This window comes from Pagrus pagrus (genome assembly GCF_965226575.1).
Source record: "Pagrus pagrus genome assembly, chromosome: 22".
Lineage (NCBI taxonomy): Eukaryota > Metazoa > Chordata > Actinopteri > Spariformes > Sparidae > Pagrus > Pagrus pagrus.
Window position 1 is genome coordinate 3,224,222 of NC_140204.1, and position 27,311 is coordinate 3,251,532.

General features: G+C 41.8%; 2 protein-coding genes across 2 annotated transcripts; one reads left to right on the forward strand and one right to left on the reverse strand.

Annotated features, from left to right (window-relative positions):
- Positions 1-1,755: 1,755 nt before the first annotated feature.
- On the forward strand, positions 1,756-4,797 carry gprin3a (GPRIN family member 3a; the record flags this gene model as incomplete). Its single annotated transcript, XM_084344507.1, has 2 exons — positions 1,756-2,494; positions 3,135-4,797. 2 exons carry the CDS (start codon positions 1,756-1,758, stop codon positions 4,424-4,426), a joined length of 2,031 nt encoding a protein of 676 aa, XP_084200633.1. The 3' UTR covers positions 4,427-4,797.
- Positions 4,798-5,835: 1,038 nt separating this feature from the next.
- Positions 5,836-10,601, reverse strand: LOC311251162 (sialoadhesin-like). Its single transcript, XM_084343497.1, has 9 exons — positions 10,444-10,601; positions 10,310-10,357; positions 9,774-9,970; positions 9,353-9,500; positions 9,149-9,272; positions 8,061-8,224; positions 6,711-6,855; positions 6,469-6,584; positions 5,836-6,208 (listed from the first exon to the last, which is right to left on the reverse strand). The coding sequence occupies exons 1-9, from the start codon at positions 10,460-10,462 to the stop codon at positions 6,162-6,164; spliced, it is 1,008 nt and encodes a 335-aa protein (XP_084199623.1). The 5' UTR covers positions 10,463-10,601; the 3' UTR covers positions 5,836-6,161.
- Positions 10,602-27,311: the final 16,710 nt, after the last annotated feature.

The following is a 27,311-nucleotide window of genomic DNA, read 5'->3' on the forward strand; positions in this document are numbered from 1 at the left end:
GCCAGAGAGGAGGAGGATCAATTACATGAGTTTAAGATAACTGTGATATAACTGAAGTGAGTTGACCTGAAGCTGATTTTTAATGTAAATAAGATACTGTACTTCCTGAGATTTATATTGTGTTATGCTTAATGATATTTTATCTTATTTTATGATTATATGATACTGCTATAGATAGATAGATAGATAGATAGATGTACTCCGATAATCCTAAAGGAAAACATTATAATGTTATAATTTGATGCTAATAACATTTATAGATTGTAATAAAGTGATTGTCTTGAAGGGCTTTGCAATATTTGAAGTATAGTTGACCTGTTATTCTTCGACCCTTGCTTCATTACATCACTGACATTTTACATATCTTGCCATGAATGTAAGATGTGTCTGGCACAGCAGGACAAAAAGCAAATCTGATCTCGAGAGGATTTATCTGTTTTGCAGAAAATAGCTGCCGGGAAGAACAGAATCACCAATAACTGAGATGATATTTAGCAGGCAGGAAAACGTATTCTGGTGTGAGCATGAAAAAAAAAAAAAAAACCTCGGTGTTGGGCGCAAATTACTTTCAAGTCACGAGAAATGCAACAGTTAAGTTTTGAGTAGGCATTTAACTGGTTCATTAGTCGTGTGTTGAAACACAAAGCTAGGCGAGTCCTGTTTTCTTTGTCATTATCCATAAACATGGATAATGAGTTGCCTTTTTCAGTAGGTAACGCTGCAACATAACGACTTGTTAATGGCAGTAATCTTGTAATGTAAAGCTACCCAACACTGGTGAGAATGAAATCAAGTGATCATTTTTCTTCTGGATTGATGGGTGGTACATGTTCAGGGAATTATTCCTGACTTGTGTTGATTATTTGTTTCATCTGTCCATCAGGTGTTGACCTTTGAGTGCCAAATTTTACAATTCAACAAAGTTCTGACACCATGGAAGTATCCCCAAATGTTCCCAAGCGCAAGAAGGGTGTCGTCCAACCAGAATGCCCGATTCCAGGGGAGGAGGGGCCTGCAGATGCCCTCGGCAACACAGATCCCAATGCCAACTGGGGGGCGGAGCCTAATTTTAACATCAACCTCAATCTGGCTTCGCCAAGAAACCCCCGCCCTTCCACGGAGACCTCGAAGCTGCATGGAGGGAACAAGAAGGACGATGGGAATAAAGGAGGTGGGAAAACTGGGGAAAAAGGGGCAGTTACTATGGAAACTGGCAAGTCAGCAAGTAGCGTGGGAACCCCTCTGATGTCACCAGGGGAGAGAGACGATCCATCACGGCAAAAAAGCAAAATTCCAGCGTTGTCTCGCTCTCCAACAGCCGAAGCTTCGCTGAACAGCAGAGGCGAGCAAAGGCTGAAATCCCCCAACGTCAAACACACTCCGACACTCAGTCCCAAGACGCACACACACAGCAACACGGCTGTAAGTCCAAAACCCCACCGGGTGGAACAAACAACGGTCGCCAACAGCCCAAGAACAACCGAAAGAGTCAAAATACAAATATCAAGAGCGGAATCTACCAGCACCTCTAACCCCAAACCACATACAGTGACACCTGAACTGACAACAAAGACTACAAGTAAAATAACAGTTAGCCCAAAAATGCTAACAAAAAGGAAAGAAGAGGGTGGAAAAGAAATTGGCCTTGCGACACAGTCACCCAAAACACTTCATCTTCCTGTTAGCCCGCGAGTCCAGCATCAGAAAGGAGATTCAAACGTTATCAGCCCAAAATCGGCCAATCGAACCCCAACAATGACGACCAAAACCCCAAAACCAGACCCAGCAAGCACAAAGTCGAATGAGCAGACCAGACATGACTCAAGAACTCAAAATCAGAGGGCTGAAGTGGCTCTGCTCAGCAACAAGACCCCTCAACCCAGTTCTCTGAGTCCTAAACCGTCCACTCAGAGGAAAGCACCTGGGACCAGAAACAATAATGCATCAGGGTCCAAGGAGAATCTTGATAGCCAAGATTCAAGTGTTGGTTCTGGATCCAAAACCAGTTCAAATTCTAAAGCTACAACAACCAAGGACAGTCTGGATTCAAAAAGTGGCTCTGATTCCAAACCCAGTCCCATCACGAAAACCACAATGGGCTCCAAAGACAGTCTGGATTCTAAAAGTGGCTCTGCTTCCAAAACCAGTTGGGGATCAAAGGACAGCTTAGACTCCAAAACTGGATCCAATTCCAAAGCCAGTCCCAATTCTAAGTCCGGGATGGGTTCCAGAGATAGCCTTGATTCTAAAACTACAACAGAAACCAAGGCAAGCAAAACCAGTCCAGATCCAAAGACTGATCCTAAAGCTGGTTCACATTCTTCCAAACCTGGACCAGCTCGATCTAGTTCAAAGTCAGCTCTGGCAGATTTGTTGCTCTCTCCTAGACCAAATTCAGCCATTAGGAGTCCTGGGTCTGGTCCTGGTAAAACCCTTGGTTCTACTCGAGCTGGCCCAAACAGGGAGGTCCTGAGGAGTCCTGGTTCTGCTCCAGGTAATTACATTCACAGAGTCTAATCAATCAATGATCCAAAACTGATTCAATCAGTTAATTCTCAGTTATTCAAGTAATGACACCATTCACATAACAATATATAAACATGACAACATAATCTTAAGTGGGCCTTTATTTAAGAATATTTATTCGCTACTATTTTAAAGTCAAGAATGAATTTTGCCGTTGGTTGGTTGGTTTGTCAGCAAGATTATACAAAAACTACTCAATGGATTCAGTGTATTTAGGTAGCTTGGGTTTGTTAGAGAGTACAAAAGGGGACTGTTGGGCCCTCTCAGAGTCCGTCTAGTGTTTACATGTTGTGGTGTGTAAATGATTCATACTTACCAAAAGTTTTGTAAGTGCTTGTTTTTGACCCTGGCAGACCAAGATTGTTGTTCTAAATGTCTGAAAACAAATAATCAGATCCGTTTTGTAATCAGAAACCAGACGAGTATTCAGCCATGACTTTGGAAACAAATTCTTAGTTTTAATGGATGTAACTTTGACGGTAAGAGTTGCCCCAAAGAATTAAGTTGCAGCCATTGCGATTGTGTAAATTATGGATTAAAAATTATGATAATTTTTAAAAACAACAACAATTCAGTCTGTTGCGCTAACATTTGTTTCCTGTTTGCAGGTTCTGGCCCGCTGGCTCCTCTGTCCACCTCCAGCCCCAAAACCAGAACCACTGTTGCCATCACAATGAAGGGAGGATCCACACCAGAGCCTGTGGCTGTTGGATCTGTTGCTGTGGAAACTAACCCCAGAGAGACACCCCATAATACCAGTCTTACTCGGGGCCTCACCTTTGATTCGATCACTAAGACATCGGTGAAAACAGGCGTTGTCGACAAGGAGGAGCACGTGAAACTGCCAGAGACCAAAGTGACAGCTGCAGGAGGACCGGGGGTATCCCAGGGGGCCGTGCGAGGGGGAAATGTGACTGATAATGCAGGGTTGGCGCCGCGCAGCCCGCTGAGCAAACCAAGTCACCTGGGAGACACAAATGCCATCACCACTGGTAGCACCATCATGTCGTCAAGGGCAACGGGTGTAGAGAGTAAGAAGGAAGAGAAGAAGAAGCAGGAGATGGTTAAACAGAAAGATGGTCCAGGGAGTTCTTCTTCTCTTCCTCCTCTTCCTCAGCCGTCCACTCATCAACCGAGCTCCAAGGCCCTAAAGGAGACTGCCACCATGACCAACTCCAGTGAGGGGCTCCATCTGCAGGGAGGAGAGAGGAGAGAGGTGGGTGTCCAAGTGGAGGTGGAGGTTGTTGAACGCTCGGCGTCCACCAGCTCCAGCCTGCACAGGGGAACTCCCACCTCCTCTCTGATTAGCTCTTCCAGCTGTCAGTCAGGCAGTTTGACCTCGCCGACGGTCCCGTTGCTATGCTGCGTCCCTGACGGTGAGCAGCCTCTCAAGCATATCTGCAAGATTGACATCGAGTTGCGCAGCCAGTCGGTGCTTCCCTCCGCTGTGTCTGACAAGGCGAGTTCCCTGCCCGCCTGTCTGCGTACATACAGCTTCCAGCAGAGCCCCGCCCTCGCGTCAGAGCTTCAACACGGACAGAACCAAGACAGAGACGCGAGTGCAGACAGCATCTGGGAGGAGGATGAGGACAGAGTACCAAGGGAGCAAAACAAGGAGGAAGAGGAAAAGGAAGAGGCGTTGAGGCCACAGGAGGTGGCGTGGGACAAACAAGGGATGACGTGGGAGGTGTACGGCGCCTCGGTTGACCTGGAGTGCCTCGGCTCGGCGATCCAGTCCCACCTGGAGACAAAGATTCGGGAGCAGCAGAAACACATCACCACTCTGAGGAAGTCCATCTGCTCCAACAGTAGCCCCGGAGTTTGCAAGATGAAGAAGAGGAAGAAGAGGCGAGGAGGGATTCTGGGATGCTGCAGGAAGGCGCCGGCTGTGGCAGACTAGTCCAGAGAGTTAAAACTGTAAATACACTTATACCGTGTAGCGTCACACCTTTTGTCTGACAGGCCTGCATGTGTTGCACATATATGCCCGCTCTGATTAATATGATTGATTTCTGCCACTAGGGGTCTCTCAATTAAAACAATAAGGAAAGATCATCAAGATCGTGGTTCCACTCCCACCGTTGAATCAGACACACATGTGCACAGATGAGATAATATTTTACAGTTTAATTCACTTTACCTTTAGTCACATTCACCAACGTCTTTCCTCAGTCTCTGACATTACCTCTGGAGGTGATCAAATGAAACGCATCACTTAACCGAGTAAGATATCTGTGGGAACACTGTCGGAAACATTTGCGATAATGTAGATACGCAACTAAACAGAACATCCAACAAAGCTCTAGTTGTTTTTCAAACATTTTAATGTGAAAATGTTAGATATTGTATCTTTAATTACAGGGTGTTCATGTGACGACAGCTTTAGGATCCATTCTGTTAGATAAATGGGACTATTTTTTAAGTGGGAAAGGGTTTTTAATACAAAGACTTATTGAGATTACAGGACGACGTAAATGTCAAGATTTTATGAATTACGCTTTTTTTGCTTTCTTTTGGAGAGTTAGACAAGAAGAGTGAGAGTCAGTAATAGTTTAGTTTCTGTGTACTTCCACTTTTTGAAGCGTAGTGGAGAGGACAGCAGCTCCCTGCTCCTCACTGGTGGTTAATATTTCATCTACTTCCTTTTTCATGAAAAAGAAATGTCGCAACCACTCAAGCACTCGGGAGGCCAAGACAGAGTGTGTGTGTGTGTTTGATTGTTCTTTGCAAATTAATCAGGTGGAAAGTCACTTTACTTCCTCTTCCTCCCGTCCTTTCCTTTCCTTTCCTTTCCTGTCTTGTCCCGAGGAGAGGAGAGGAAGAGGAAAGACGTTTTTTCTTTCCTTCCTTTTCCTTTCTTTGACTTTTGCTTTCCTGTTGTTTCCAGTCTTTCACTCCTTCCTCTCCATCACTTCCCTTTTGTCACATGAATTAATGCAGTAGTAAGATTATACTGACGAGGAGATACACAGACAGGTTTGATCAAGTCTGTCTTGATTCACTACTTTGTATTTCTGTGTTCTCATGTTGTAACAGCACATGTTGGTTGAAAAAACTGTAAACAACAACTTAAACTTATCATATTTTAATGTTCTTCTTCTTCTGTTTTTCTTTGTCTGCTCTGTTGTCATCTCTCTCATGTTGTCATATTTTCGTCCACACTGGGAGTTCATGTCCTTCTTATAAAACCAGTCCAGCGCATAAACTTTTAGTACTTCCCTCCATCTATTTCGTCCTCCATCCTTCCTCATCTCACTTTCCTGCCACTTCCTGTTCCTCCATCTCGACCCTGTTTCATAACTTGTGTTGTTGATGGAGCTGGGGGTTGCTTCTCTAAATTATTCACAAACATTAAAGTCACGCTCATGTTAACAACAGAGTCTCCGCCATGTTTTATTCAGGCTCAGATACACTGAAGGATACACAGACACACATTCCAGTGTGGTGCTCATATTGGTTAATGAACAGTCCTTGAAATTATTTAAAATGTTGGTAAGTTTGACTCTTGAATATTATGTGCAGGACTTGATAAAGTTTGCCTCTCATGTCTAATGTTGTGAGAGCAGGTTAGGTTGAGTTGACCAATCAGAGAGCAGATGACTGGAGCCTGGAGGTGGAGCGTTGCAGGGGAACATCTACGACGTTTCCAAGTCCCTCGTCTTCTGGTCGTCCTCATTCCGAGCTGACATGGACATAATTGGGAGAGTAGATATAAATAGGTGTGTGTGTGTATGTGTGTGTGTGTGTGTGTGTCAAGTCAAGCCAGTTATATATCTATAGCCCAAATTTACAACAAAAGTTGTCATGATGCTTTTAAATCAGAGCAGGTCGAGACCAAACTTTTTCACAATTCAGACTTCAATCTCAGAATTATGACTTTTTCTTCAGTATTCTGAGAAAAAAGGTAAACTCAATGTATATAGAGTATGACCATGTTCGTACCTTTCACACTGATCCAGCTCTCATGAGTGTCTCCGTGACCATGAATGACACACTTGTAGAGTCCTTCGTCAGCTTTGGTCACTGCTGTTAGAGTCCAGTTGCCCTGAGTTCCCCACCTGAGACACAAACACACAGAGGAAAAGAAACTGAGTGACACTTCATGCTCATATTAAGACTCAAGGAATATGTTGATGAAGGTAAGTTTGATGTGAATAATAAACTCAGGTTGAGGAAAGTTTTACTTGAGCACACGGTCGTTCTTGTAGAAGGTGGCTCTGAGGTTGGAGGTGATTTCCTTGGTAGTTTTGTTGATGTGTAAACAGCGCAGCATCACATCCTCCCCCTCCAACACAGGAAGCCGCGGACTCTCCATGACATTATTCACAACTGCACAGAGAGAGACAGTCTTTCATTTGACCCAATCCTGAGAAATAAATGCTACAGTAGTGCTGTGCGATATGGACAAAATTTTATATATCCCGATGTAGTATTTTTTCTTAGAATTATATATATATATATATATATATATATATATATATATATATATATATGTACATATATATATATATGTATATATATATATATATGTACATATATATATATTCAAATCAATCACATTTGAAGCACCAGCACTATTTTTGATAACCACGTGAATGAAAGGCAAATGAATGGCACTTTCTCCTTTTATTTGTGACTTTTTGCAGGACGGTCACAACAAATAAGAATTTCTAAACAAAAACTATTCCAAGCTTTTATGCAAATATAAAAAAAAATAACGATCTTTTACCAGGTAGGACAGATAGTAGGCCTTGCCGCTGGGTTCTGCTTCTGTATTCGCGTCTGATGTAACGTAACTAGTAACGTTATTTTCGTCTTCCATTGCATTCACCTCCATCTCCGCCATGCTGCTTTCCCTCTGTTTACTCCCGGGCCACCGGTGCCGTAAACGAGTCCTTGCGGTTGACGTAAAAATGCTACCACGAAGCAGTAGCGTTGCTGCAGTTACATCGCCTTCATACAATGAACTTGTTTTGAACTCAAAGTTTGGATATCCAACGGTCAATTCGACATTGAGTTGTGCTTTACACAGCGTATTAAATCACAACCGTAGTGTATGTTAACGTTAGTGTAGCAACAATGCTAAACAAGTAGCCTACGTGTTAAAATTACGATATAAACGACAGAGGGTTATATCCTACGGTAGACATTTTTATATTGCATCGTAATATCGCACAGCTCTATGCTACAGTACAGAGAAAACACAGCAAATTCAGACATCTTGACTTACCAATACTACTGGAGGTGATATCTTGCTAACTAATAGCTTACTAGCTGGTTTAACCCAGTGGTTCCCAAACTTGCAGTTGAGCCCTTCCAAATGTTCACCAGATAAATCTGATCCGTCGTCAGGTGATCACTGATCACAGATCTGTGTTAGTTTTGTGAGGTGTTGGATAATTGGCCTCTTTGGGCCTCAAACATTTATTTTAATCAAACCATGTGAGAAGTTATGAGGACATCTCTCTTTAAATGAAACTGCAAAGGACTAACAGACATCTGAAATCTAAACAAATGTGATTAAAGGTGTGTACCAGTGGTGGTAATGTTGAGGGCGTTGCTCCTCTCCCCTGTTGAACTCTGGCACCAGTACAGGATGTCTGACCAGGGATTTTCAGAACGGCTGGTGCAGGACAGGCGGCGGTCTGAAGACACCTGATCGGGACACTCGATCATATTTCCTTCCCACTTATTAAAGCTTGGAAAACGAAAAAAGAGTGTTTTGTAACTCGTAGCTGTGAGGATGAGACTGATGTTTTTAGCCACGCTAGCAGAATGACTTCTGTCTGACAGGCCAAACACTTGGCCTCGAGTGTGCACCCCACGTACACAGGCAGTTTCCTTGCTGCACCCAACATACACAAGATGTGTCCTTCCTGCACCCAACCCGCACAAGATGTGTCCTTGCTGCACCCAACCTACACAAGATGTGTCTTTGTTGCACCCAACCCGCACAAGATGTGTCCTTGCTGCATCCAACCTACACAAGATGTGTCTTTGTTGCACCCAACCCGCACAAGATGTGTCCTTGCTGCACCCAACCTACACAAGATGTGTCCTTGCAGCACCCAACCTACACAGGATGTGTCCTTGCTGCACCCGACCTACACAAGATGTGTCTTTGCTGCACCCAACCTACACAAGATGTGTCCTTGCTGCACCCAACCCGCACAAGATGTGTCCTTGCTGCACCCAACCTACACAAGATGTGTCCTTGCTGCACCCAACCTACACAGGATGTGTCCTTGCTGCACCCAACCTACACAAGATGTGTCTTTGCTGCACCCAACCCACACAAGATGTGTCCTTGCTGCACCCAACCTACACAAGATGTGTCCTTGCTGCACCCAACCTACACAAGATGTGTCCTTGCAGCACCCAACCCACACAAGATGTGTCCTTGCAGCACCCAACCCACACAAGATGTGTCCTTGCTGCACCCAACCTACACAGACTATCCTCGCTGCAGTGAGTGGGGAACTTGTATTCTAACCGTTGTTGGTGGGATACTGGAAATAAAAATACGTCTTGTTTTGAACTTTTAGATTAATGTAGCCTTGCCGCTACAGAAATTGTGGCTCGTTTTTGCCAAGGCATACACTGATACAAGTTAAAGGCCAACCTCATCATCTTCCACTGGGTGTTGTTGTCGGGCAGCTGGCAGCTCACGGTGAACATCTCAGCATGAACGAACTGGCTCCTGTTGTGGCTGATCACATCTATCGAGGCTTCCGGAGGAGAAACATCTGCATTGGGGGTGATGGAGATGATGAATGATAATATCACATTAAATAAAACATAATCATTTATTATATAAAGCATTTACCAGCCACCCAGATTATGTAGTGCCACTCATTAACATAAATATCAGGCCTGCTGTTCTGGACATGACAGGAGTAAACACCCTGATGCTCATGGGTAACGGGGCCCAGCACATAGGAGAAGCCTAAAGACGCTCGCTGGCTCAACAGGACCTGTGAGAAGACACCACACAAATATACCAAACTGAGATTCACATCTCAACTTCAGAACCCCTGACTGAAGTTTGATGTTAACCATATCTAAGATAAGATCTTCTCTGTTAGCATGTGCAGCTCACTTCTTGACAAATTGAGTCACAGTTTAGGTCGTCATTAGTGACTAATCTGTGTCAGATTAGTGGAAATTTACCCTCCAGCCAGTGCTATTTAAGATAGCGTCACATCAGCCAAACACCTAATCTTGGCCTTAATGTAAATGTCCCAAACCTCTTTGGTCTTCTCTCCAGGTCCCATCTTGGTCCAGACCAGTTGCATGTCCATCGTGTCGCCGTAGTTCCCTTTGTCATTGTGTGTGGTGCAGTTGAGCTGTACAGTGTCGCCCACACTGACGTACCAGGTCGGAGAAATGACCATCTTTGTTGGCAGGACTCCAGCGTACTTCTTGGTCTCCCGTCGATGTACATCTGATTTTAGAAAGAGAAGAAGTTCCTCTGTTTTACCAGGTGATAACATTACCGGGGCTTATCAGTCCTGTGCATCATGACCTCCTTTTTCAATGTTTCATATATTATTTTTAATGTTTTACAGTCACAACTCCAGCCGACTCCTAGTCACTCATCACCTGCCAAAACACTCTTTCTACCTGCTCACCTGATCCACACTTGGCTCATTAACTTCCTGTGGCACAAAGTGCAAAGCTGGATTTTACTGCTGCAGTTGGTGAAGGTGGAGCTCATTTTGAACTGTTCTGGATAACGGTTGAGAAAATCACTTGTACAGTCAGACTGTTGAACAATACTCACTACGAGATGAAGATCCTGCGCCCACAAAGTAGCAGTAGACACACAGCACTGACAACAGAGAGAACACAATGAGTTTGCAGCTGTTGACAGCGTTTTAGTATAAAATGTAATAAATGATGCAGTCACACACTTACAGACTGAAACGTGTCTCATCCTGCTGAAGTCTCGTCTTTCTTCTGTCACACTGATGAATATCAAAGATTTGAGCGCTGCTGGAACTTTAATGTTTGTTTTCTGGTCATCGCCCTGAAACGCTCTCAGTGGATCATGTGGCTTCACTCCGAGCTCTGTGATTGGTCGACTAGTAGTGGTTCATTGATTTTTGGTTCTGGTGATCAAAGGTGAAGCTTTTTTTAAATAATCAAGAGAACATGCACTTCTGAGTGTGTTTTCTTTCACCTCATTTTGTCCATGTCAGTTATGTTATGTTGGTAAAACAAACTAAAACTCAAAACTGCTGTTGTTATTCTGTTTTATTAGTTATTGTTGACATTTTCCATGAAATCATAAATCTGAGCGATATGTAACGTAACTCTTACTTCAGTCATCACACAGGTATAAAATAAGCCTGCCAACATCTGTTTGAGACTGTTTGTTCAAACAGATGTTGGCTTGATTTTAAAGGACGTCTTCCTCCATCTGTGGACGAGATTTCACTGGACAGAAGTCTCAAAGAGAAACTAAATAAATTTCATTTTCTGGACATCAACAGTGATAAAGACAATGTTATTCTGGTTGTTGTTCTGAACAGGGTCGATTAAGGTAGAAAACTGTGTGAGTGCTTTAGAAAACATGTTGAAGCAACTGATAAAAACTGGAATATAGTGAGTGTGACAATAAAACACAAACAGATTGAAAGTGTCAGGTGTCTCCTTCAAAGTGAGACCTCTGTCCGAGCTCGAAGGATCTAAACAACAAGTGTCCTTCAGGGACACTGAAGGTCTAAAAAGAAACAAGAACATGTTTCAGTCAAAATCACAGAGCTGATCAACATGTGACATCACACACAGATGATCAATAGTGACCAATAGTGATTATATAGAAGGAGTCAGAGTGAAGAAGAAGCTGATAAAGCTTCATGTTGTCATCCACCGTCCATCAGCTCCTTCACCTCCATTGTCTCTCTGATCCAAAGTCACATCAGATCAATAGTCAGAGTGACAAACAGACCAATCACACAGATTGATCCTCCATCAGAGGATCAGTTGGAGTTGAGCTGCTTCTGTTCCTGATGTTGATTGTTTCATCTGTGATCTGAATTCTCCCTGCAGAGGAGACAGAGGACAGTTGGACAGAGACAAACAACCAACCAGAGACAAACACAAGTTCCTCTGACCTGTATCTTCATACTGACCTTTGACTTTAAGCCATACTGTTTTCCGTCTCACCATGTGTCCGTCTGTGTTGGAGACGATGCACCTGTATGTCCCTGTGTCTGTGTGTTTGGGGTTTTTCAGGGTCAGACTTAAGTCTCCAGTTTCCAGCAGGTCTTTGTTCATCTCTGTCCGGTCTCTGTAAAACTGGTTCTGTTCTCCAGGCTGGTCAGAGCCGTTCTGATACACCTGGACCATCATTGTGGGTCTGGGATCATCACGTATCCACACCACTTTATCATCATCAGGCAGGTGAACTGTGGTTTTGCAGGGCAGCTGGACAGACTCCGCCCCTCATCCACCTCCATCTGATAGTCTGAGAGGACAAGTCACAACATCAGCTGTACAGACAGCAGAAGCAGGTTTTAACTTTATTGAATTATTACAACATTGTACAGAAACCTGATGTTGTGCTTCACAGTAATGTTTCATCTGGTGACATTTACATGTATTGATGTTTTTAAGTAATAAGTCTATCAGGGTCACTTTGAATCTTATTTTATTTTGTCTTTGGGGGAAGAGAACCCATCAAATGTTCTCTGACTGATTTTTACAGATGCTGATTTGTTAACATAAAACCTGCAGCATACAAATTAGTTTTTAATAAACAATTAAAAGTTTCTGACAAACATGTTCAGAAGGAAACTGCCTGGATTCTGTTCGTTGACAGCATTTTTTAATCAGCCAGGAAGTTTTAAACTGGTGTTTCACTCAGAGGTCGTAGGTCAGAGGTCGAGTCCTCCATGTTTTTTGTTTAGATACTAAAACACTTACAGGAACAGGAAAGGTGGCTTTTTTTCAATATAAAAGTCCTTTATGGATGACAGTTTTGCAGTACTCACCTCTGACCAGGAGCTCCACTTGTTTCTTCATCAGGAAGGTCCTCTCCCTGTTGTAGACGGTGCAGATGTAAAAGTCTCTGTCCCACTCTGTGGGGTACTTCATGGTCAGACTAAAGTCTCTAGTTTTCAGCGGGTTTCTCTTCATCTCTGTTCGGCCTCTGTAAGCATGATGCTGCTCGTCAGTCAGAAGGCCATTTTGATACACCTGGACCTTCATGTTGTGACTGTTCGTCCACTCGGCTGTGACGTCCTCAGGCAGGTGAATTAGGGTTTTGCAGGGCAGCTGGACAGACTCCGCCCCTGAATCCACCTCCACCTGGTAGACTGAGAGGACAACAAACCACAACATCAGCTAAAGACAGGAGCAGGAGCTGTGATGGTAACAGGACCTTCTGTCTCATCCTTCTGTTATAATCCCAGAACTAACTGTCGACACTCTGCCTCAACAATCACGGTCGAGTTACAAGACTAAAGATGACAACCATTGGCATTCTGGGTAGTGTAGTAGAAGTGATGTACCTGACATGAAATACTGCCGAAAATGCACTAAAAGACTCCCCAAAACAATAAGACCAACAGCCAGGAGAACCAGGAGAGCTGTGGCCCAGGATGGAAATACAAATCGTTCTGTGGGAAACAGAAACATAATGAACATGACCTTTGACCTTTATCTACAGTACTGACCTCGGGCCTGTATCTACAGCTGGTTTCAGGGATTGTAGCTAACCTTTGACCAGCAGGTGTACGTCCGTCACTCTCCGCTCGTCTCCTAAGGCTCTTCTGACGGTGCAGGTGTAGTTCCCGCTGTCAGAGAGACGGAGTTTTGTCAGATTGAGGCTCAGGTCTCCACTTTCCAGAGCATCAGCCATCATGGATGTTCGGCCGCTGTAAAGCTGGTTTTGGTCTCCAAGCTCATCACCTTCCTGCTGACGCTTGTGGACGGTTGTAGGATGGAGGTCCAAGCGACTCCACACCACTGAGGGGACATCCATGTCAAAAGTGGGAAACTCACAGGGCAGCAGGACAAACTCCTCCCCCTCATACAGCTCCACAGCTGAGGCATGCTGGGAAACTGTGAGGTCACACAGGTAGAGAGGTTAAATTACTGTCACTGACTGACGTCAAAAGAAAATGGTTTAATCAGAGGACTCTCCTTCATTGAGAGTTTGGATATTGACACATTTTATCCTTAAAAAGTTTATTATCTGTACAGAATACTATGAGTACTTGCTCAACCTGATAAAATACTGCTTTATCTGACTTGTTATCACGTTCAAATCTTTTCCAGCTCGTCTAGGTCGCTCTTCATGCACAGCAACTAACAGTTACAACCTAATACCATATTACAGATTACATGTGAGTAAAATAATCTATATGCAACACGTGAATTAATATAAAGGCTCTAACCATCCACCAAACATTTACTTTCATCCACCATGTTTCTTTGTATATGTCGTCAGCATCAGTAAGTTGTGCACCAAACTCTTTCAGAGACTTTCCAAATTGCTGTTCTTACTCGAAGGGACATTTGCATGAATTCTCGGCAGTCGGGAACTCATTTCTCAGATTATTCTGACACCACATAAATGCTCCATTATTCCTCGTATATCCTCAGGAGACATAAATCTGGTCTTGCTTGTGATTGTGTGGCTGCTTTAAAATCCCATCAGCACAGTTTAACAGCAGTGACAGCTGACAACAAACAGAATCAACTCAGATGTTTCTCTCATTATTTAGTTTACTTTGTTTTCTGATTCAACGTGGTCTTAAAATGAGGTGTTGATCAGATCAGAGGGAGGAAGTTTATCTTACCGTGCACGAGGATCACAAACACCACAAACATCTTCAACCTCCAGTGAAAAAAATAAAAACTTAGAATCACAAAGTCCTCTTCAATCTGCGTTGCACTAAACACTGTTCAGTTTACAGCAGTCAACACTTTCCTCCTCCTGATGATCCACTGACACAGTGACAAAACTTTAGTTTCACTTACGTCTGTTTCCACTGAAGCAGCAGCTGGAATGTAAAGCAACAGGCCGAGCAGGTTTTTACACAGATTATTGTGATAGATGTGACTGCTGAGGAAATGTGCTTGGTATAAAAAAATGTCTTTCCTGGTAAACAGCTTCTTTTGTTCAATGTGCAGTGTTGTTGGCTCGTCTGTAGAGGGACCTCTAGGATCACAGAAAACACTACAGAGCCTCCACCTGTCTTACATTGGAAGTGATGATAATGACTTCCTGCACCAATAGACTTCTGTTAATGTATCTGAATAATTGTGCCTCAACAGACAGGTGATTTAATTATCACTATAAATTATCATTATTAATAAGAAGCAGCAGCTGATGTTTCTATGTAAACCATTTCCTTATAATCTTTTGGGCTGATGAAGACACTCTTTATATCAGAATGTTTTCAGTTATAAAGACTGTCGCTGGAAAAAAAATTGTCAGTCTTAGTTAATTAGCTTGTTATACCAACATATAAGAGAAATATATGCCCACTTCATGTCAAACTGATGTATAAAACTAAATAGTTTTTGGAACAAACCTACAAAACACTTTCTATATAAGCACTATAATATATTAGAAGGTCTGGAGTTCATGAAAAATAGTGACGATACAAAAGGCCTTCACAATATTGGCCTGAAATATAGTAATTCCATACTTTCCTAAAAAGCATTTGCGACTAATGTTTCCATGAATTAAAAAATGTTCATCACTTGTAACTCATCTCCATTCAAAATACATATATGTAAGAATCTCTCCTGGTCTCAGGGCAGAAGTCGTATTTTTCTGTTTTAAGGCAACATAGTTGGACAAAAGGGAGTCAACTGTCTTCTCTGGTCTCAGGGCAGAGACCATTGTTTCCCACAATTTTGTCTGAGGGCAGGTGAATCCCTCCTGGTCTCAGGGCAGAAGTCCCTTTTGTCCACTACGTTGCCTTAAAACAGAAAGATACGACTTCTGCCCTGAGACCAGAAGAGGGACTAAACTACCCTCAGACAAATAATGATTTAGACCAGAAGACACCACACAAATATACCAAACTGAGATTCACATCTCAACTTCAACCATCTCAACCAGCTATTTGGGGCAGTGTAATCTAATTTATTAATTTGGCTTTTCTTCATGGCTGTTTAGTCTCATCTGGTCCCAGGGCAGAGACCATTGTTTCCCACAATTTTGTCTGAGGGCAGGTGAATCCCTCCTGGTCTCAGGGCAGAAGTCTTATTTTTCTGTTTTAAGGCAACGTAGTTGGACAAAATGCAGTCAACTGTCTCCTCTGATCTCAGGGCAGAAGTTGTCTGAGGGCAGGTGAATCTCTCCTGGTCTCAGGGCAGAAGTTGTCTGAGGGCAGTTGAATCTCTCCTGGTCTCAGGGCAGAAGTTGTCTGAGGGCAGGTAAATCTCTCCTGGTCTCAGGGCAGAAGTTGTCTGAGGGCAGTTGAATCCCTCGTGGTCTCAGGGCAGAAGTTGTATTTTTCTGTTTTAAGGCAACGTAGTTGGACAAAAGGGAGTCAACCGTTTCCTCTGGTCTCATGGCTATAAGTGTACAGCAACACTTATTCATGCAAATAAATCACAGCATTACAACACAGAATCTGTACACACTAATTCCAACATGTGGCAATGCTGGAAAGCTCTTTATAACTAACAGATCTGATTACAACGCAGCATCTGTGCACATTAATTTCATTTTAAGCAGCACAATCACGGCTCAACGAAAGTTTTATGCCCACACACAATTCAAGGAAATATGCAGTCAAGAATATGAAGTTAAGTATCGCATTAATCACTCAGTGGACATCCAAACAACATTAAAACAGCTTAAGTTTTGATTATTACAACCAATGTTTGTCTGTACACATTAATTTAATGCAGAGAACTGTGGTTTTAAGTGGCCTCACACGGGGCACCATACATATATAGGAGATACACTACTAATAAATGTAATTTATTAATCACTTGCGATTATCAATAAAGCACTCGTAAATGGGGCACCACCTCCATTCTTTTATCTCTTTGACTAATCCCTGGCTCAACAGGACCTGTGAGAAGACACCACACAAATATACCAAACTGAGATCCACATCTCAACTTCAGAACTCCTGACTGACTGACTGACTGACTGACTGCTCACTGTAGCGTAAAAGATCAATCACATTAGTCACATTAGCCAAACACCTAATCTTGGCCTCAATGTAAATGTCCCAAACCTTTTTAGTCTTCTCTCCAGGTCCCATCTTGGTCCAGGACCAGTTGCATGTCCATTGTGTCGCCGTAGTTCCCTTTTTCATTGTGTGTGGTGCAGTTGAGCTGTACAGTGTCGCCCACACTGATGTACCAGGTCGGAGAAATGACCATCTTTGTTGGCAGGACTCCAGCGTACTTCTTGGTCTCCTGTCGCTGTACATCTGATGTTAGAAAGAGAAGAAGTTCCTCTGTTTTACCAGGTGATAACATTACCGGGGCTTATCAGTTCTGTGCATCATGACCTCCTGTATCAATGTTTCATATATTATTTTTTAATGTTTTACAGTCACAACTCCAGCCGACTCCTAGTCACTCATCACCTGCCAAAACACTCACTCTTTCTACCTGCTCACCTGATCCAAACTTGGCTTATTAACTTCCTGTGGCACAAAGTGCAAAGCTGGATTTTACTGCTGCAGTTGGTGAAGGTGGAGCTCATTTTGAACTATTCTGGATAACGGTTGAGAAAATCACTTGTACAGTCAGACTGTTGAACAATACTCACTACGAGATGAAGATCCTGCGCTCACAAAGTAGCAGTAGACACACAGCACTGACAACAGAGAGAGAAAATACAATGAGTTTGCAGCTGTTGACAGTGTTTTAGTATAAAATGTAATAAATGATGCAGTCACACACTTACAGACTGAAGCGTGTCTCATCCTGCTGAAGTCTCGTCTTTCTTCTGTCACACTGATGAATATAAAAGACTTGAGCGCTGCTGGAACTTTAATGTTTGTTTTCTGGTCATCGCCCTGAAACGCTCTCAGTGGATCATGTGGCTTCACTCCGAGCTCTGTGATTGGTTGACTAGAAGTGGTTAATTGATTTTTGGTTCTGGTGATCAAAGGTGAAGCTTTTTTTTAAATAAACAAGAGAACATGCATTACTGAGTGTGTTTTCTTTCACCTCATTTTGTCCATGTCAGTTATGTTATGTTGGTAAAACAAACTAAAAGTCAAAACTCCTGTTGTTATTCTGTTTTATTAGTTATTGTTGACATGTTCTCATTTAACATGACATCATAAATCTGAGCGATATGTAACGTAACTCTTACTTCACTCATCACACAGGTATAAAATAAGCCTCTTTCAGAAATATGGTACCAGTCTGCCACATGTGGGCGAGATAATCAAAGGTTTTATGTCTTTTGAATCTATTACTCTCCCAGCTTTAGATCCATTTTCTGTGATGATGCTCCTCAGTTTTCCACTTTAAATATTTGAATTCTCAATTTTACTGTCAAATCATCAGACCAATCAATAACCAGATAATGACTGACATCCTGTCTCGTAGCATCAGATGTTGCTCCTCAAGCCAACATCTGTTTGAGACCATTTGTTCAAACAGATGTTGGCTTGATTTTAAAGGACGTCTTCCTCCATCTGTGGACGAGATTTCACTGGACAGAAGTCTCAAAGAGAAACTAAATACACAAGTTCATTTTCTGGACATCAACAGTGATAAAGACAATGTTATTCTGGTTTGTTGTTCTGAACAGGGTGGATTAAGGTAGAAAACTGTGTGAGTGCTTTAAAAAGCATGTTGAAGCAACTGATAGAAACTGGAATATAGTGAGTGACAATAAAACACAAACAGACTGAAAGTGTCAGGTGTCTCCTTCAAAGTGAGACCTCTGTCCGAGCTCAAAGGATCTAAACAACAAGTGGCCTTCAGGGACACTGAAGGTCTAAATAAAAACAAGAACATGTTTCAGTCCAAATCACAGAGCTGATCAACATGTGACATCACACACAGATGATCAATAGTGACCAATAGTGATTATATAGAAGCAGTCAGAGTGAAGAAGAAGCTGATAAAGCTTCATGTTGTCATCCACCGTCCATCAGCTCCTTCACCTCCATTGTCTCTCTGATCCAAAGTCACATCAGATCAATAGTCAGAGTGACAAACAGACCAATCAAACAGATCGATCCTCCATCAGATGATCAGTTGGAGTTGGATCAGTTGAGCTGCTTCTGTTCCTGATGTTGATTGTTTCATCTGTGATCTGAATTCTCCCTGCAGAGGAGACAGAGGACAGTTGGACAGAGACAAACAACCAACCAGAGACAAACAAGTTCCTCTGACTTGTATCTTCATACTGACCTTTGACTTTAAGCAGTACTGTTTTCCATCTCACGATGTCTTCGTCTGTGTTGTAGATGATGCACCTGTATGTCCCTGTGTCTATGTGTTTGGGGTTTTTCAGGGTCAGACTTAAGTCTCCAGTTTCCAGCAGGTCTTTGTTCATCTCTGTCCGGTCTCTGTAAAACTCGTTCTGTTCTCCAGGCTGGTCAGAGCTTTCAGGATATTTGTGGACCTTCATTACCAGTTTTGGTTCATAACATTTCCACATCACTGTAAAATCCTGTGGCAGACTAGCTGTGGTCTGGAATGGCAGCTGGACAGACTCCGCCCCTGAATCCACCTCCACCTGACAGACTGAGAGGACAACAAGTCACAACATCAGCTGTACAGACAGCAGAAGCAGGTTTTAATAACTTTATTGAATTATTACAACATTGTACAGAAACCTGATGTTGTGCTTCACAGTAACGTTTCATCTGGTGACATTTACATGTATTGATGTTTTTAAGTAATAAGTCTATCAGGGTCACTTTGAATGTTATTTTATTTTGTCTTTGGGGGAAGAGAACCCATCAAATGTTCTCTGACTGATTTTTACAGATGCTGATTTGTTAACATAAAACCTGCAGCATACAAATTAGTTTTTAATAAACAATTAGAAGTTTCTGACAAACATGTTTAGAAGGAAACTGCCTGGATTCTGTTCGTTGACAGCATTTTTTATCAGCCAGGAAGTTTTAAACTGGTGTTTCACTCAGAGGTCGTAGGTCACAGGTCAAGTCCTCCATGTTTTTTGTTTAGATACTAAAACACTTGCAGGATCAGGAGAGGTGGCTTTGGTTCAATATAAAAGTCCTTTATGGATGACAGTTTTGCAGTACTCACCTTTGACCAGGAGATCCACTCGTTTCCTCATCAGGATGGTCCTCTCCTTGTTGTAGACGGTGCAGGTGTAAAAGTCTCTGTCCATGTCTGTGAGGTATTTCAGGGTCAGACTGAAGTCACTCAGCGAGTTTCTCTTCATCTCTGTTCGGCCTCTGTAACACTGATGCTGCTCCTCAGTCAGAAGGCCATTCTGATACACGTGGACCTTCATGTTAATACTGTTCGTCCACTCCACTTTAGCATCATCAGGCAGGTGAACTGTGGTCTGGAAGGGCAGCTTGACAGACTCCACCCCCTCATCCACGTGCACCTGACAGCCTGAGAGGACAACAAGTCACAACATCAGCTGTACAGACAGCAGAAGCAGGTTTTAATAACTTTATTGAATTATTACAACATTGTACAGAAACCTGATGTTGTGCTTCACAGTAATGTTTCATCTGGTGACATTTACATGTGTTGATGTTTTTAAGTATTAAGTCTATCAGGGTCACTTTGAATCTTATTTTATTTTGTCTTTGGGGGAAGAGAACCCATCAAATGTTCTCTGACTGATTTTTACAGATGGTGATTTGTTAACAGAAAACCTGCAGCATACAAATTAGTTTTTAATAAACAATTAAAAGTTTCTGACAAACATGTTTAGAAGGAAACTGCCTGGATCCTGTTCGTTGACAGCATTTTTTACCAGCCAGGAAGTTTTAAACTGGTGTTTCACTCAGAGGTCATAGGTCAGAGGTCAAGTCCTCCATGTTTTTTGTTTAGATACTAAAACACTTACAGGATCAGGAAAGGTGGCTTTGGTTCAATATAAAAGTCCTTTATGGATGACAGTTTTGCAGTACTCACCTTTGACCAGGAGCTCCACTTGTTTCCACATCAGGATGGTCCTCTCCTTGTTGTAGACGGTGCAGGTGTAAAGGTTTCTGTCCCAGTCTGTGGGGTATTTCAGGGTCAGACTCAAGTCTCTCAGCAAGTTTTTCTTCATCTCTGTTCGGCCTCTGTAACACTGATGCTGCTCGTCAGTCAGAAGGTCATTCTGATACACATGGACCTTCAGGTTGACACTGTTCGTCCACTCCACTTTAGCATCATCAGGCAGGTGAATTATGGTTTTGCAGGGCAGCTGGACAGACTCCGCCCCTGAATCCACCTCCACCTGGTAGTCTGAGAGGACAACAAACCACAACATCAGCTGTAAAGACAGGAGCAGGAACTGTGATGGTAACAGGACCTCATCATCTCATCATTGTGTTATAATCCCAGAACTAAGTGTCGACACTCTGCCTCAACAATCACGGTGGAGTTACAAGACTAAAGATGACAACCATTGGCATTCTGGGTAGTGTAGTAGAAGTGATGTACCTGAGATGAAATACTGCCGAAAATGCACTAAAAGACTCCCCAAAACAATAAGACCAACAGTCAGGAGAACCAGGAGAGCTGTGGCCCAGGATGGAAATACAAATCGTTCTGTGGGAAACAGAAACATAATGAACATGACCTTTGACCTTTATCTACAGTACACACCTCAGACCTGTATGTACAGCTGGTTTCAGGGATTGTGGCTAACCTTTGACCTGCAGCTGTACGTCCGTCACTCTCCGTCCTCCTCTTGACCCTCGTCGGACGGTGCAGGTGTAGTTCCCGCTGTCAGAGAGGCGGAGTTTTGTCAGATTGAGGCTGAGGTCTCCACTTTCCAGAGCATCAGCCATCATGGATGTTCGGCCGCTGTAAAGCTGGTTTTGGTCTCCAAGCTCATCACCTTCCTGCTGACGCTTGTGGACAGTTGTAGGATGGAGATCCAAGCGACTCCACACCACTGAGGGGGCGTCCAGGTCAAAAGTGGGAAACTCACAGGGCAGCAGGACAAACTCCTCCCCCTCATACAGCGCCACAGCTGAGGCATGCTGGGAAACTGTGAGGTCACACAGGTAGAGAGGTTCAATTACAGCAGCAGTCTAAGATGTGTTTATTTACACTATTACTATCATATCACGTCACACTATTAAACAGTCTTGTTAGCTAGGAAGAGGTTGAATGCTAACGGTAGCTGTTGTCTAACGGGAACTAAAGCTCATCAACTATGTTAATTTATGTTGAAATATGGCCTGATGTCCCTCTGCAGGTTCACTGATAACCATTTGTCAGATTCCTTTATACATCATACATTATATTACATTATATATACATTTATACAAGTTGCAAACTAGAACATCAGTCTATCTTACCGTGCACAAGGATCACAAAAACCACAAACATCTTCATCTTCCTGTAAAAATTACAATTTAAAATGTTATTTATCTGCTTCTCTTTTCAAAAATTCAGTTTACAGCCAGTTTTCACGTTCCTCCTCCTGAGCATCAAGTACCACTGTAACACAACTTTAGTTTCACTTTAATGTTTCAACTACAGCAGCTTTAGGAGTGTAAAGAAACAGGCTGAGCACACAATAGATAGATAAGGCTGCTAATCACTGCTAACATGGTTAGTACTAAAACATATCTTCTGTATTAAGGGCTACTATTTTTCAAGGTGCAGTGTTGTCAGATGGTCTGTAGAGGGAGCTCTAGAATCACACTAAACAGTACAGTGATGCCACCTGCATTCAACTGAAAGTTATAGAAATGTATCTCAATAATGAAGAAATTGCTAACTTGGAACTCAGACTGGTGCCTCAACAGACAAATAATAATATGAAGCAATAACAGTTAAAAAATAAACCATATTTTCATAGTTTTTGTGCCTATGAAGACATGCTTTACGTTAAAATGTTAGTTATGATTTACAAAGACTGTCACTGGCAAAGCTTTTTTAGTTTTAGCTAATTAATTTAGTCAAAATATAGGATAAATATATGCCCACTTTAAGTCAAAATCACCTAATAATCAAAAAATTAAATTTAATCAAAAGTTTACTTTTCTCTCTGTAAAAAGAAAAGATGTACGAAAAAATATATATGTGATGTTGCTACAAAAAGACAAAACGCTTAAATAATATTAGCACTAATACAATTTACTAATGAGAATTTAATTTACACAAAAATAATGATGATTTAAAATGTAGTCACGGGTTTGGTAAGGGCAATAATGGTTCTGTAAATCAAAAAATGTTAACCACGTACAACTTAAAATGAACGACACGTCTAGATATGACTCAAAGTGTTTCAACGGTACAAACACAGCTGAAACTCCACATTATTGTAATTTAGCTCCTTTTCACCCACAGATCGTTAACCCAGGTTAACCTCAGCCCAGGTCTATATGATCCACACTGCATTTCTACTAATCCTGGGTTAAATGTGAACTGTTGGAACACACAAGTGCTTTGAGGTTAAGCTGCACTAGAAAGTGCAGCCTAATGTTGTGTTACTACTCTGATTACTTTATAATAACAATAATAACAATACATTTTATTTCAATAGCACCTTTCAAAACCAAAGTTACAAGGTGCTTCACAGAATATAATAGCATACAGTACAAGAAAGACAGATTAAGCAATTTGAGACTATTTAGGGCTTTAAAAGTAATCAGTAACATGTAGAATTGAATTTTGTAATGGATTGGTAACCAGGAGTCCGGCTGCTGTACTTTATACTAACTGTAGACGGGCAGCTGCTGTGTTGTTTAGACAGGTGATAATGAGTTACGGTAAACTAGACAGGCGAAAATGAGGGTGTGGACGAGTTGTTCAACTATGTTTCTTGGTCGCACTGGTTTGACCTTGGCAATTATTCTGATCTGTAAATAACAAGTTCTAACTGGACTGTTAATGTGTTGATTTAAGTTCAGATGGGGACTGAAAACAACACCCAGGTTTTGTTTTGTATTCGTTGTTAGTGGTTGTAGTGTCGTATCTTTCTTAGCCTCGGGCAAAGTCCAATTTAGTAAAGCATTAATGTTGATCAAGTCATGAATAAACTTTGTAAGTGGATCAAAATATAGGATGACTTCATTCAGCAAGTGGAATGGCACCATGGTTTCAGAATCAAATGAATCATAAAGCTTACTTTTATTTTAAATATTTACATAAAAACGTAAATAATATTTAACTCTTAATTATTGTTGACACAGAAGTAAGGATTAGGAATAACTGTAACCTACATAATGTATTTAGTTATAGCTGTTCAATCATCATTTTACTGACAGATACTTCTTACTTATGTTTTGCAATAAACACAAGATAGAATTAATATGTAGCCCATTAGCTAGCATAAGTGACATTTTTGATACGTCATACCACTTTCACTTACTTATAGTGACAATTTAAATGTAAGAAACAGGATACTTACCTCACTGGAGTCACTACTCATAGGTTACTGCTGTCACTGTTACTGTAGTTTGTATTAATTTAAACAATAAGACGCAAATAAATGTAGAAAGAAGAAGAAGAAGAAGAAGAAGAAGAAAGGGAGAGAGAGGCAGAGAGAGAGAGAGAGAGACTCTACGTTCCTTCTTCCGGTTCTGGCTTGGTGCCAAAAACACTCACACCCTCTTGGCAGTGTTCAGCATGACAGTGATTCATAGTTAAATCCATTCTGGTTCAGATTCTGTACATCTGTTAAGGTTAGTTTGCACTGAAGCAACAGCTGACATGTGTGTTCTTTTCCTTATATATATTCTGCAGGATGTTTTGGGTCTGAATAACATTTATTTATAGATTTGGTTTAATGCCATTCAATGGTACTTTTTACAATTAATATGGTTAAACATGTTAAAAATGTCTTCAGAAAAGTCTAATCCAGCTACATAAAGAAATCAAGGACTTTTTGAACTTGTACTGGTCACCTGGGACTCATTTGGTATCTAGGACGACAGGAACTGATACCGCTGCCCTCCAGTATCAGATATGGGAAACCCATTCCACAGGTAACTGGATGGATGGATGGATGAACTGACCTATACGAGAATTTTTTTTTCGACTCACTATTGGCGCTTTTAGGTGCTTTAAGGGTTTCATCCTCATTTAAGACCTAACAGAGACGTTTTGCGTCTGTCGGTTCTGAAGAGTTGGCAGGGGCATTGGCTGTTGCCTGACCTCGAGCGCCAACCACCTGGGTGGGAGGGTTGGGAAGAGATTCAGGGTCGAATTGCCAGGGAGTTTCATCAAAGGCACCAGTTTGGGGTTTGAAACGGGTTATGTTTCGAGCCATTTTATCTAGGTCCCTGTCGGAGGGGCCTCGCTAATAGTGCATGCTTGAAGGTGGGAGAGGCTGAGGGGAGGAAGACCTTTTAACTCGGCCATGTAGGTCCCTTTCAGTCCGAGGGCGGACAGCGGGATCTATGGGTTACATAGATCGCGGCGAGGACATGCCTAATGGAGCGTTCCTGTGGAATCTGCTCTCTTTCCTTTCCTCATGAGAGTTTGCCCCTGCAGGTGCTTTTGGGTATGAGCTATACTCAAGAGAATGGTCCAATATCCTTTAAACCTCTTTGAGCTCTGCTCTGAGCTTAATTTCTAGATCCTTATTTTTCTTTGTTGCTTCTTCAAGGTCTTTATCAGTATCCTTAAGATGTTTAGTTACTTCTCCAAGTTGATATTCTGTTTTATCTAGCTCTTGCCCTTGGGCATGAGGGATTTGTTTGTGCTTTAACCTGAGACTCAAGTCGGTTAATGCGGTCGGAGGTAGAGTTGGCTTGGTCAATTAACTCAAACAAAGGTGTTTGGATTTCGAAGGGCCTAACAGCTAATGTGTTAATAACACAGGCCAAAGTATTTTGATCTAAATGTGGATTCCAATTAAAACTACTTGGACGTTTAGTTAACAGCTTAATTCTTTGATTTGCATGTGTGTAGCATGTATATCAAAATCAAATTTCAAGTAATACTACAATTTTTTATTAAATTTGGATTAAAGTTATCAAATGTGTAACTTACAACTTCATTATTTGACTTGCCTGAATAATGAGACACATTAATTCACTATATTAGGTATTGCAATATCAGTTTCCAGTAATACAATTTAGCCAATCAATGTGTGGGATTTGGCTCTGTCTATAATTTCAGTCTAATAAAACTGAAAGACCGAATTCAATTAACCAAGTCAGCCAGCAGAGTGTTATATATCAGCTACCAGTTTCGAAAATGTAATTTTAACAGTCGGTCAGCAGAGGGAGCTATCACAGACTTTAACATTTTTAACAGAGTTGTCCACCAGAGGCGCTGTCTCAAAATTTTATTTTAACAAGGCTGCAGTAAGAGGAGTCTAGAGGAGGACTATCGATATTTTGATTTGAGAATCGATTTTAGAGCATAAAGATCTGGTATCAGAGGTATCGATATTTCAGTATTGATCCATGCATCACTAATGCAAATATATCACAGCGTTATGACGCAGAATCTGTACACATGATTTGCAGCATGCAGCAATGCTGATAGCTCTTTATAACACAGATCTGGTTTCAACGCAGCTTCTGTGCACATTAATTTCATATTTAGCAGCACAATCACGGCTCAGCGAAGGTTTTATGCTCACACACAATTCAAGGTATAAGCAGTCAAGAATATAAAGTTAAGTATCGCATAAATCACTCAGTGGACAGCCAAACAACATTAAAACAGCTACAGATTTGATTATTACAACCAATGTTTGGCTGTACACATTAATTTAATGCAGAGAACTGTGGTTTTAAGTGGCCTCGCACGGGGCACCATATATATATATATGAGATACACTACTAATACATGTAATGTATTAATCATTTGCGATATTAAACAGGGCATATTAAAGACATCTACTGGTAATCAAAAACGTATTAAAGAAGAGGTCCTTTGAAAGTTTGTGCCAATCGTACCAGGACTCCCCATTAGGAGGAACTGTGGCTCCACAGAACTCAGGACATTTTCACACATTAAATGTATCTCAGACAATTTCCATCGCAGAGAAATGGGATGGGAAATGGGAAATTAGGGAAGAAAAAAGGGGGGGAATGTACCTTAACTCTTGAAATGTGTGTGTGTGTGTGTGTGTGTGTGTGTGTGTGTGTGTGTGTGTGTGTGTGTGTGTTAGACGAGGAGAGAACAAAAGTTTAGCATAATGTTAGTCTCATTTACAATTGCAAAGACATTCAATTATAACATATAATTGTCACAAGGAAGTCCTCTGGTCCTCTGATGTTTGGAGAGCGTGGATTCACTTGTGATCAAATGGGTGCAGATACCAGGGAGGTTATTGAGAATTGTCTATTTGACGGCTTTATTACAAAAGAAAATAGAGTTGTTCTTGCCAGATGGAGGTGGGAGAGACTGCAAGGCGCCTTTTAAATAAAAATAAAGTCAGCTTGCAGAAAGGGATGTTTAAGGCAGGCAACAAGGCCTCAATCAATAGCCGAGATGAGGGGCATGTATTCCAACAATATTTCCTTCCCACTTATTAAACTTTGGAAAACAGAAGATTTGGCCTTGAGTGTGCCCCCCACGTACACAGGCTGTGTCCTCGCCACAGTGAGTGGGGCACTTGTATAATAATTTCCTTCCTTTGTTGGTCGGATACTGGAAATAAAAATGCAGCATCTGGTCGATAAACTCGGTCCACTTGGACTGAACACCCCACTGTG

What these genes read in the sequence shown, in the direction of transcription:
- LOC311251162 (XM_084343497.1), bottom strand. An exon ending in CGCAGGATCTTCATCTCGTA is followed by an intron (nt 9,971 to 10,309) that starts GTGAGTATTGTT and finishes TTCTAAAATCAG; the next exon opens with ATGTACATCGACGGGAGACC. An exon ending in CTACATAATCTGGGTGGCTG is followed by an intron (nt 9,273 to 9,352) that starts GTAAATGCTTTA and finishes CCCCCAATGCAG; the next exon opens with ATGTTTCTCCTCCGGAAGCC.